This window comes from Canis aureus, chromosome 17 (assembly GCF_053574225.1).
Source record: "Canis aureus isolate CA01 chromosome 17, VMU_Caureus_v.1.0, whole genome shotgun sequence".
Lineage (NCBI taxonomy): Eukaryota > Metazoa > Chordata > Mammalia > Carnivora > Canidae > Canis > Canis aureus.
The window spans coordinates 4,685,916-4,699,132 of NC_135627.1; the positions used below are offsets into that span (position 1 = coordinate 4,685,916).

At 39.6% G+C, this 13,217-nt stretch overlaps 1 protein-coding gene across 2 annotated transcripts in view; it reads left to right on the plus strand.

The window, feature by feature from the left end:
• The first annotated feature begins 501 nt into the window (after positions 1-501).
• Positions 502-13,217, plus strand: part of NALF1 (NALCN channel auxiliary factor 1) — a 624,195-nt gene continuing 611,479 nt past the window's right edge. The window contains exon 1 of one of the 2 annotated variants that reach the window (XM_077854986.1): positions 502-2,737. In XM_077854986.1, coding sequence (XP_077711112.1) covers positions 1,832-2,737 — 906 coding nt within the window. In that variant the 5' untranslated portion in view covers positions 502-1,831. The remainder of the gene's footprint in view (positions 2,738-13,217) is intronic. The other variant, XM_077854985.1, reaches the window with a different exon arrangement.

A 13,217-nucleotide genomic window follows, 5' to 3' on the forward strand; every position in this document is an offset into this window, starting at 1 on the left:
CCCCCGATTTCCCCAGCGCGTCTGCTGCTTTGCGTTCTCGGAACTCCGAGAGCCGACGCTAAGGGGCACCAGAGGCTCGGGCTGCAGCGGCTGCCTCCTGGGCACCCCGGTAGCCCGCTCTGCGGAAGTCCTAGCGGCAGCGCAGCCCCACTCAGTGGGGGCTGGGGTGCATGCAGGCCGTCGGAGTGGGGGTCACGGGAGGTTGGGATGCTCCAGATGGGAGGGAGAATACTCCGCGGTCAAGACGTCGAGCCCGGAGCAGAGAGCGAGGCTGTGACACCCCCCTGCCCCCCGCCCCACGGCCGAGGTCTTCTTAACGGTTTTCCCCTAAGAATGTGAGCTTGCTCCCAATCTCCTATTACTCTGGGATGTGAACTGGGTCGCTGTAATATATACAGCTACAACTGTAGGTAGAGATGCACACTGCGCGCGCACCACCTCTTCCAAACGCCGAAATCATTTGACAAAACAATTCAGCACGCTGGTAGCTGTCGATCGGTAGTTCTCCGGGGATCCCTAGGCACACGCAGAGACCAAATATCACGTCCTCTCCTCCCCAGCCAGTCCGTGTCTACTCCCCCGTCCCCCATCCTTTGATGCGAAGTCCATCATTGCGTAGTGACAAGGAGGCAAGACAGACCCTCGCCCCGCTGGAAACCTCTAACCGCCCTCCTGCAGCCCGGACTTTTTCCGGAGGCGGAGTGGGAGCCGGGGATGCTGTAGGCATCAGCCAGCATCCTCGGCCGTGCGGTCCGCACGCTGACTTTGGTCAGTGGTAACGGAAAAGAGAAAACCCGAAAGGTGGGGAGGGCGCCGGGCGCGCGGAAGCCCAGGCGGGGCCCGCGGTGCGTCCTCTCCCTCCCGCTGCGCCCGGGGCCCAGCCCGGTGCCACTGCGCCAGGATGGAGAGGTTTCGGCGCGGGAGGAGATGACGCAAAAGCCAGTGCTCCCCCCAAAAAAGTGTTTCTCCAGGACGAAGATGGCGGCAACTTAGCCGGGGACTGAAGATGACTGTGGCTCTCGGGAGGCCCAGCCCAGGCGATTCGGCCCCGAGGTCCGGGGGAGGCGGCGTCAGCAGTCGGAGCCCGGCGGGCAGACCTGCGGCAGCGGCGGCGGCGGCGGCGGCGGCTGTCAGAGCGCGGGGTGGGGGGTGGGGGGGAGGGAGAGCCCTGCCGGCGGCGGCTGCCCAGGCTCCGGACTCGGGGAGCGCAGGCGAGAAGTAGGAGCAGGCGGAGGAGAGAGAAAGGAGAAGGGAAGGAAGGAGGAGGAAGAGGAGGAGGAGGAGGAGGAGAGGAGCTGGGGAGGCGCTCCGGTCGCCGTCAGTGGGCAGCGGAGACGCGGCATGCCCCTGGCAGGGGAGAGCGGGCTGTCCTCAGCAGGGCCATGGGGACCCGCGCTGTGACAATGCCTGGGTGAGAGGAGCAGCGCCAGCCACCCCGCCACCTCCACCAGCATCACCTCCTGCACTCAGCTCACCACCGGCCACCAGCCCCAGCCTCCTCCGGCTGCCTCTCCTCCTCTCTCTCTCTCTCTCTCTCTCTCTCTCTCTCTCCATTATTGTTTTCTACTCTACAGAGGATGGGGTCGGCTTATGATTAGGTCGGGAGCAAGTCAGATCTTCCTCCAAAGCTGGTAATATTTATGTAGGCAAAAAGAGAGAGAACAGAGGGAGAGAGAGAGAGAGAGAGAGAGAGAGAGAGAGAGAGAGAGAGAGAACACGAACCGGGAGGAGGGGATAAGGAAATTAAACCCTTTAAGTCAATGCATATTGTGGTGACAGCGGCACAGGAGCCCTCACGGTGGAGTCGGCCAGGGCTGTGCGTTCCCAAAATATGACCAGGGGTGCTTGGATGTGTCGGCAGTATGACGACGGCTTAAAAATCTGGTTGGCAGCACCCCGGGAGAACGAGAAACCGTTCATCGATTCAGAGAGGGCTCAGAAATGGCGACTGTCTCTGGCATCTCTCTTGTTTTTCACAGTCCTGCTCTCTGATCACTTGTGGTTCTGCGCCGAGGCCAAGCTGACCCGGACCCGGGACAAGGAGCAGCAGCAGCAGCAGCAGCAGCAGCAGCAGCAGCAGCGACAGCAGCAGCGACAGCAGCAGCGGCGGCAGCGGCAGCAGGAGCCCTCCTGGCCCGCGCTCCTGGCGAGCATGGGGGAGTCCTCGCCCGCCGCCCAGGCACACAGACTCCTCTCCGCCTCCTCGTCCCCCACCCTGCCCCCCTCCCCGGGAGACGGCGGCGGCGGCAAGGGCAACCGAGGCAAAAACAACCGGAGCAAGGCTCTTTTTCTAGGAAACTCTGCCAAGCCCGTGTGGCGCCTGGAGACTTGTTACCCCCAGGGCGCCTCCTCGGGCCAGTGCTTCACGGTGGAGAGCGCGGACGCAGTGTGCGCCAGGAACTGGAGTCGGGGGGTGGCGGCCGCGGGGGAGGAGCAGCAGGTGAGGGGGACGCATCCAACTCCGCTCTGGAACTTGTCGGATTTTTACCTTTCGTTTTGTAATTCCTACACACTTTGGGAGTTGTTCTCGGGGTTGTCCAGTCCCAACACTTTGAACTGTAGTCTGGATGTGGTGCTCAAGGAGGGCGGCGAGATGACCACTTGCAGGCAGTGCGTCGAGGCTTACCAAGACTACGACCACCACGCTCAGGAGAAATACGAAGAGTTTGAGAGTGTGCTCCATAAATATTTACAGTCGGAGGAGTACTCGGTGAAATCGTGTCCTGAGGACTGTAAGGTAGGAACAGTGGATTCTCTCCCCTCTCCCATCTTGCGTTTTTCTGTCTTGTGTGCGTTTGGCCAAGATGTCTTCTGGAGTTTAAAAAAAAAAAAAAAAAATCTTTTTTTTTTTTTTTTTTTTTGACGCTGGTTTTGTTACTTCAGTTGTTTTTGTGGTTATAAGGGCCTGACTTGCTGCTTGAGTTGGGAATGCCTCGAGGATTGCTTGTGGACTGGTGCCTTCTTCTGGGAATCCTTGGAAGCTCAGGGAAGACCCTGGTGTTCTGAGCTCATAAAGCTGTTGCTTAACTATCTCTTACAGCTATGCAATTGGTTCAAACTCTGTTCCCTTTAAAAAAAAAAAAAATGGAATTTGGATGCAGCTTGCTAGGAAGACAGACATGGGACTGCATACTGATGACCCCAGATAAAACCAGACTCAGCGACAGGCGTGTATGGTTTGGCTTATGGACCTGTACACATGATTTCTCTGATAGTGACATTATTAAATTGGTTGACCAGAGGGACAATAGAAAGTGTTTGTAGTTGTTTATGCAGGAAGATGAAAAGGCGTTTTACCTGTTTTTACAGGGGCAGTTCTGGTTGTTTGGAAAGTGTGGAGGCCTACCTAAGCATATTTATTCACCAGAAGTTTCTGGTGTTGTCTTAGACATTTGTATAATAATTGATCGGAGACTCACTACAAGTAGAAAGTTTTAATTAAGTATCTGGTGATCGAAGATGAGTGTTAGCTTATTTATCAGACATCTTATGTAATTAGCTTTAGTTTTCAGGATGCTCTTCAGAAAGGCTGAATGGCAAGTGCTAGATGCTGCGAATGAAATATACCGAACTCTTTAATAATGTGTATTATATTCAACCTCTTCCTGCTGAATATAATAAAGGGTATAATCCTTGCTGATTGACAAAGGAGAAGAGAATCCAAGTTTCTCAAGAAACGTCAATGTAATCCTGGGTGCATGTGCTAATAGGAGCGTTCCTGTCCATGGTGCTGAAATGAGATTTGCCTGGGATCTGTTGAAGATGAAGATACTGCAGTGACCTTTTAGTAGGAAAGAAATGATGACAGAGTCTCAGTAAGCCTTTATGTTTCATTCCAAGGGTAATTTCTTAAACAACACAATAAAATAGTACTGCTCTTCAAAAGAAATAATACACCACATTCTCTTCCTTTCTCTTCACTACTCCCCCACACAGGAACAGGACAACTGTCTCTCTTCTGCCTCACTTTGTATTGGGGAAATGTAATGAAGGGCAATATGGATCAAAGGTTTGAGATACTTTGATAAGAGAACTGTGCTAAAAGATACCTGTTTAAAATGAACATAGTTCAAGAGCTGTATTTTACTTTGGTTTGATCACTTGTGCTTTTGACAATTAAGCTAAACTCAAACTAAACTTGCTTTGTCAACATCCTTTAAAAGACCAGAAACATATCTTCTTTGCACATAGTAATATTGAGTTTACAACATTAATTTGGAATGCTACTTCACTAGATAAACGGATCTTAAACTTTCTACCTATTTTTCTTAACCATACCACAGTAACTCATGCCTGGAGATCAAAGTTATTCTTAATGGCAGAAGTTAATGACTAATGTTTATTGCATAGTTGTTTATGTTGACGAGATATGTTGCATCAGAATTGTAAACATAAGGACACTAATTCCACTACTAATAAAAAAGGATGCAAGGGCTTCAGTATAGTTATGTTTAAAAGTGGTACCTTGTAATAATATGAATTTGCTTGCTTCTCCGAATGCAAACTTTTGTAGAAATTTCTAGTAATTCCAATTTGTATAGATTCAGTATTTAAAAGATAGTCTCCATTGCCAATAGATTGCAGCATATTTTCAAATAAACATGTCTAACATATCTTTGTTCAAATGCCCAGATTTTAAATATATATTAATGTTTATTTTCACCTTGACCTGAAATAAATCTCAACTTGATATTTATATTATCATAGCTATAAGGTATAGTGTAGGTTAAACTAATTTATCATATTATAAGCTACTTCTGTATTGTGTTTCTTTATAAAAGAATCATCATCACCTGTACACATATTATAAAAATATTAATTCCTTTTTAGCAAGATTTCTTCCTCACATAGAAAATTAAATACAGACATTAAAAAAAATAAATACAGACATTTGAATTTTTCATTGCCATAACACAGAATTTATTACCCATGATGTCTTGTAGCCATTTCTTGGTTGTGTGATTTTGGCTGATTTGTCAATTTGACATTTATTCCATAGTAACTGTTTTCAAAAATTACAGTTTCAAATTTAAGGTGTCAGTGTTTTTGGCTAATAACTCATAAGTTGAGAATTTGGTTCCTTAGTTTAATGTATGATGTCTTTATGATTCTCCAAAAGTCACAAACATATCCACATACAAATTATACTACATGGCTAAAAATGCTACTTGTACACATTTGAAGAATGTGTCTGAGTTCTTTCTAAATACAGTTATTTCAAACATACTTATATTTATGAAAAGAAGATTATCATCAGGGACCTTGTCAAAATATACATTCTACACAAAATTTTCCATGTTTTATGGTAGCCACAAAGTCCTAGGTTATATTAAAAGTAAATGCATTATATTTCTCGCATTGGTAATATATTCATGAAAAAGATGCATTTTTGATACTTTATAAACATATTTTAGAACTAAAGGTAGAATATGTTTAATCATATTAGCTATACAAATTGTTATAATTCATATTCTAGGAGAAATATATTAGCTTTATCATACCCATATATAATCGAATGACTAAAGCAGTGATGTCTAAGTTTTAAAACTTAGGGCATGTATTATTACCTTCTAGTTTTATAATCTTCACTTCATTAAGATAAATGACACATGACATATATGTATAAAATTAGAATAGATCAAATTTAATATTTATTTAACTTTCTTGAAAAGTTTTTTGGCCCATTATGCAAAAAAAAAAAAAACAAAAACAAAAAACAAAAAACAAAACAACAAAAACAAAAAACAAACAAAAACAAACCCTTAATGTTGATCTAATACAATCATAATGTCTTGATTGAGTCCAAAGTAATTAAAGATAAAATACAGCTTACAATTACATTAGCAAGCGTTTGTATTGCAACATATAATAGAAAAAATTGGTATCCAAGAATATTTCCTAATATTCTAAAAAATAACTGGTTTATTTTTTTTGAAGAAAATACACACATTTGTCTAGGAAGTAATTTATAAAAAAATAAAGAACAAAACCCACTGCATATATCATTTATATTATAGCATTCAAACTGCTGTACTAAATAAATCAGGTAGCAAAAATTATGACAGTAATTTTTCTCTGTAGTTTGTAGTGTTGTTCAAAATAATGTTTTTGATATTCTTCTTTAAGAAGAACCTAAAAAATCTGTAAAAACCTTCAAGTTGGGTGGTGGTATTAAAAAATACAATATTCTAAGTTACAAAATTACATATGCATGTTTTTAATTTGCTGATTTTTTTTATCTAAATAAAAATCTTCTGTTAAATATGCCGTTCTTTAGCCCCTAAGTATTCTTGAAGATGTATATTATAAAAACTTGTGATACTTAGGAAATATAAATTTCTGGGTGAACAGGTGAACTTTTGTTGCTGCTAACTTTATTTACTTAGTATACCTTAATAGAGATGGTCAATGAAAGCAGGTTTGAGATTAGATTCTAACATAAATCATTAAATCCTCTGTATTTTAGTTCTGTCAGCACATAGTCTAATCTTTATACTCTCACGAATATAAGCATTCTCATATTTTTATTTCTATAATCTCATATTAAAGCAGATTTTATTGCCTATTTTTATTTAACAATCACTGACCAAAAAGCTAACCCTGCCAGGGTTAAGCATATATGACAGTTGTGATACCTGAAGCTTTCTGCATTGTTTGCAAGAACCACTCACAAACAGTAACCAGTTTGGTAATGGAATTTAGGTTACATAATGTGCAGTTTGGAAAAAAGGCATTTCTTAAGTTCTTATTTATTTTGGTGTCATGCACTATAGATTCTTAAAAAATAGTTTTTTAAAAAGAAAATCAAATATCTAACAATTCTTTCCACTAAAATATTATTTTGCTGTTAAGTGCTATTGTATGTATTATGACACTGTTCAAAAGTGTAGAATACATCTACAAATACAACTCTTTTATATTTAACCACTTTATTATTTTCAAATCTGTAAAATCAAACAGGCTAACAATGCAGATGATCACTTTAACCATTAATAAGGCCATTTATAAGGTCAAAGCCACTACCATAATCATTTTTATGACCCAGATTTTTTATTATATTTTTGCTCCACATACAACTACTGATTTATGATCTGTGTTTTATTTTTATAAGGAAACAACCCAAATTTTATCTTAATGTTGTTTTATAGACTAAAGAATGAATATTTTTACTTTGAACTTATAACTGGGTCAAATTGACAGCTATATAGGGCATAACCACAAAGTTTCAATAATTGCTGTTTTACACTCGTTTAATCACTTTAATTAGATGAAGATGATGTCTGCATATGCAAGGTGAATTAAAATATGAAGGAAAGGAGATCAAACAACACTTTGACTCTCAGGCTCCCCCATATATAGATCATAATACATTAAGATATATTTTCTTGCTAGATTGAATATGCAAGAACAAATATACAGATAGCTATTTCAAAGAAGAAAACATTTTGAATTATCTGACCTATTGCTTAATTTCAATTCTTAGTTGCCTGTTTAAATCTTCATCTTCTATATCAAAAACACATTAATTCAGCACCAAACATTTTTTGTCATTTATTTTATATTGATTTATGCTGCAAGATGTTTCTTCAATATCAATAAACATTTAGCCTAGATCAATGGTCCATGGGGTCACATTGGCATATCCTGGGGGACTCTTTGAAGAAACTCCTAGTCCCAAAAGAGATTCTAAGGAATTTCATTGGTTTGGCTTGTGTTATTGGCTTGGGATTTCCAGTTTCCCTGGTGACTCTCGTGTGTGGCAAAGGTTGAGAAGCACTGTTCTATTTGACAGTGACAGCTCCAATGCAAGGACCTTCTAGTTCCTGTGCTTCTATAATACATAATAACCTCATTTGCTCAACTGATGAGAATGGAATTCAGATATTTTTGAAAAGTTGTAGAAGCAACAGAACATAGCCAGAGGGCAGGGAGCAAATATATAGTAACTAGGATGAAGAAGTAGATGAAAAGTGAACCAACTGGATGAAAGTTTTAAGGGATATGACCAAAGAGAACGCGGAGAGAAAAGGAAGTGGATTCAGAAGACCAGAGTCTTGAATGTTTAAGAAGGGCGCTTTGGCTGTGACTATTCTTTCTTTTAGGTAGAACTGAGTCATCATACTTCTGTTCCGTAACGGGCTGATAATATGAGTGCAGAAACTGAATGATTGTCTTTCTGAGCCTGACTGATAAAGTATTAGATTAGAGGAGCTCCAGCCTTATTTTTGTCTCTAATTTTAGTCTATATAAATGGCCAAAATTTAGACTTTTTAAAAAGTACATGGTTGGTTTTAAGAGAAAATCTTTTTGCTTTTCATAATATTTTGCATGATTCTGTCCTATTCTTCATCTGTTCACTTTATTAATCCTAGGAAGTCACTAATTGTTTTTTTACTTTCCTTTAATTGTAATGATGAGACATATTTTTAAAACTTATTTCTATATTAGTATGATAACTACGTGAAATTCATACAGTTTTTTTTAAAGTACAAAAGCTAAGTAGTCACAGATTATGACAAAGCTTAGTTTAGGAATTAGTTTTAAGAGGATCTTATTATTCTGTTTGGAAGTGATTATAATACCAATAATATTTTATTTCATAACATTTTAGATAATAAGTTACAATGAAACATTAAATCTAAGTTTTAATCTAAGAAAAAATTAGATGATATTACAATTGAAATAATGGAATTTCTTTAATGAAATGTAAATTTACTCTGCTTCCTTAAAACTGAAAACAAAAGATGATTAACATTTGCCTTTCTTGTAATAAGTGGTTACTGATTTATAGTATGTACTGTATTGGAAAACATGAAAATATTTCCTTCTTGGCTGTTGAAAGTGTTAAAAGGTAATAGTTGATCCCTCCCCCACCTCCAACCACCTCTCAGGAGTTGGTTTCTACATTAAATCATTTATAAACAAAATGATGTATAAGTTACCACAGATGGTAAAAAAAAAAAAAAAGTCTTGCAAAAATAGAAATTTAATATCTGTTTAAACACTGTTGCTGATTTTAGCAGTGACAGTAGCATATTCACACATAATATGTGATAGGTGAATGCAACAATTAGTTCTATGGAAATGCATGGGGATTCTGTATGTCAGCTGGTCCATCTTGCACAGGAGGGAGAATGGGCTCTAGACAAAACTGTGTATAAAGATTCCTTGCTTTTCTTACTTTTCTCTCAGTGTACCTTCTTCTTATCACCTGGCAGAGTCTCCTGGCATCTAGAAGTGGCATTTCCAAGGCCTGTGTCTCATGGGAAGCCCAAAGTTCAGGACTCTTTGCATCTCTACTGTCATCAAAAATGATCAGTCTCTTTCTTACTAAACTATCACTGACTTTATTTGAAAAGAAGATTGAACTAAGATGTAAATGGTTGATCGTGACAATGTATTAGCTCTCACAGAAAATGATTTGAATCACTCATAGATTTAAGTGCTTGGAACAAGCTTCAGCAGTAGCAGTTTAATAAGCTTTAGAGCTTATTAGAAGTCAGAAACTTGTCTAATTCATTTAATCTTTACATCATTTCTATATGAGGTAATTTTATCACAGATTTTATCGATGAGTAAAGCGAGGACAGAAAGTTAACTATTCCAAGGTCAAACAGCTGAGCAGAGTGTTAAAGATCAAGTTCACAAAAAAAAAAAAAAAGAAAAGAAAAGATCAAGTTCACTTTGTCACTTTAATGCATTTTCTCTTTTTCTTTTAGTATGAGCTTTATCAACATACCAAAGAATGGGAAGATTAGTATGATTAGTCCGCACATACTTTCACGTAATTTAACGACTGTTAAAGATCTTGCTGTGGGAGATAGCTCTGGGGAGGTGTCTGTGCTCCATTGTGAAGGACTGTATATCCCCTGCTAAGGCCTTTGAATTTTATTTTCTGTGTGAAGAAATATCAGAGAGGAATTTTAATCAAGTGGGATTCATTTGGGAAGCTTTGTTTTTTTTCAAAAATTAACTCTGGCAGCAATGTGATAATAGGTTGGGAGAGGGTGAAGTAATGCCAGAGAGACCGATTTAGAATATGCTGTCTTCTGTAGGGGTAATAGGATGGCTCCAAATCAGTACTCTCCAACAGAATTTTCTATGATAAAGGAAATGTTTTATTCTCCACCCTGTCCAATATGGTAGCCCCAAGCTATGTGTGCTACTGAGCAGCTGAAATGTGGCTAGGGTGAATGAAGATCTGAATTTTAAATTTTATTTAAATTTAATTATCCTAAATTTAAATAGCCCAGGATCTAGTGGCTACCATGTTGGGCAGAAAATTCTAAATGACTACAGTGGCTATGGAAGTGGAGAAGAAAGGCCAATTCCAGAGACTTCTCAGTCCAATCTTACCAACTGTAGAGGAAGGATATGATTCAAGATTTATAAAGGGTGAGATTACAGATGTTGATACCATTGAAAGAAATACAGAGGGAAGAACAAGTTGGGATTGACATCATTGAAAGAAACAAGGAGTTCATTTTTGTAGATAATGATAGCAGAAGATATCCAGCAGATAGCATGCCATGTGAGTTTGGTTGAGGAAGTTTGGTTGTGAAGCTCACTCTCCACATGGAGGTTTGATGTAGGAAGCTGTGGACAGAGATTAGATGACCTAACAAAAACAAATTATATGGAAAGAAGGTTAAAGGTGAATCCTAAAGAAGAACAACATCTAAAGTTTTGGGCAGAAAAGGGACCAGGAAAGGAGACAGAGAAGCACAAGGAATGAGAGTGAAGATATGAGGGAGAATGAGAATGGGAGTGGGAGATGAATATACAAGAGAGAAGGAGAGGGAGAAGAATAGGCAGAGGGAAGGGAGAAGGAATCATGGGAATGTGATAATCTGAAGGGTAAAGGGAAGGAGTTTAAGAAAGATGCAGAATCAGTCAGGAGTGTCTTATCTTGCAGAAAGGACATGCGGGATGAAGCCTAGGCGTAGGTCACTGGATTTGGCAATTAGTTCTTGTCGACCTTACAAGAGTAGTTTCAATAGATTGTCAGGGAGAGGTGTCAAATTGTGATGGATTAAGGAATGAGTTGGAGCTGAGATAAAGACTAGTCTTAATGACTCTTCCTTAGGAGAGAAAAGAGAAAGAGAAAGGAACAGGTGGGGAGATGTGAATTTATTTATTTATTTATTTTTAAAAATGATTTTATTTATTTATTCATGAAGAAACACAGAGGAGACTGAGAGAGGGAGAGACACAGGCAGAGGGAGAAGCAGGCTCCATGCAGGGAGCCTGACGTGGGACTTGATCCTGGGTCTCCAGGATCATGCCCTGGGCAGAAGGTGGCGCTAAACTGCAGAGCTGCCCGGACTGCCCAAGGGAGATGTGAATTTAAAGAAATATTTTATGTTGAAATAAACTTGAGGATATTTGTAGATTATGATCTAAGACCCAGATGGGAATATGAGATAGAAAGTACCAGATTCAGAAAAAAATTAGTGGAGGCACCAGATCCCAAAGAAAAGGTGGTGGGCTCCCATCTATTCCTAGCCTTGGGGAGGAAGAGAGGTTGTATCTGTGCATTCTGCTATACAACTCAGATCCTTTATTTTGTTATATCTTAAACAGGATAAATGCTTTAATTTCAGGATTTCAGAAAATAAAAAGCATTTGTCATCTTGAATATGTTTTTTTTTGGTATTTTTTTTTATTGGAGTTCGATTTGCCAACATATAGTATAACACCCAGTGCTCATCCCGTCAAGTGCCTTGAATATGCTTAAATGAAGTAGGAAATTCATTTTCAAATAATACAAAATAATGACTGTAAATAGCAACAATTATATAATACATGTTACTATAAATACTTTCTTTAGGAATGTGTTGGGCTGAGGTTTAATTGTATATTTAAACATGTATTAACCCACCCAATTAAATATAGCTATCTCTTTATAGAATTTCTTTTAAAAATATTGAAATAGAAATAAAAAGTAATTTTAAACCTAATAGAGAATGTCATAAAATTATTAAAAGGACAACTGAAGATAGCCTGGGTTCAGCCCTCAGATTCACCATTTATTAGTTACGTGACATCACCCTAGTTACTTAAAATTGGGATTTTAGTATCTCTTCTATAACATGGTTACAAGGAAGAAATCAGGAGACTCCATACATATTATTATATCCAACCTAAGGCTTGATGATGCCCAATAAATGGGTAACAATTCATTAAAAACCACAGGGGGGGATCCCTGGGTGGCGCAGCGGTTTGGTGCCTGCCTTTGGCCCAGGGCGCGATCCTGGAGACCTGGGATCGAATCCCACATCGGGCTCCCGGTGCATGGAGCCTGCTTCTCTCTGCCTGTGTCTCTGCCTCTCTTTCTCTCTCTGTGACTATCATAAATAAATAAAAATTAAAAAAAAAACACAGGGGGAAAAAACATGAAAAAATCTATAAAATTAACATAGTCTTCACTTGAGATCGCATCGAAATTATCTGGGAAACAATACCCATTTACAAGAGTTTTATAAGCACACTTTGCGTCTTGGTTGATAAAATTCTCAGTTTTATTACTTCTACATGCTTTTCTAGAAAGGTGAATAAATTATTGAACAATGCTATCAGAAAACATAAGTTCAGCTGGAGTGAAAACATTCCGTTCTTAAAGCTTGAAGTTTTTCTCTATTTTAGATTAAAAATTAATTTAATTAATGTGCTGGGTTTTGGACTATGTGGATTCCCTTAGGTTACCCCAGAAGGATTTGAACCATCTTATGCAATTTTTTGAGAGGACATTTGGAGAAACCATTATAATGATCTTCCGTCTCTTGGTTAAAAAGAGAAATCTTGGGGAAGGTTCTGTGTTAGGTAGTTTGTAATGCATTGCAAAGTCGTGCCTTCAAAATCTATTTTAAAAGATAAGGCCCTTTGCTCTGCCCTCTAAATATTTGGCTCTGTTTTGGTTTTTTGTGTCCCTGTTATTTTCTGCTCTGACCCACATTTACCCACTCAGCCACACTTAATATTTTTATTGATTGGAGAGTGAGAGGAAGTTTAGGTAAAAGATTGTTTTGATATTGAACCAGAGCTAGTAGACAAGGCAAACATGGCAGGTGCCAAGACATAGAAGACTGAATGAGGAGAAGACTAGGCTATGCTCCATATGTGGGAACATGATTACCCTGGGAAAGAGAAGACACGGGGTGACACAGCAAGATTCTTTAACTAGATAAAAATCAGCGTGTGGAAGAGGGGGGTCTTAT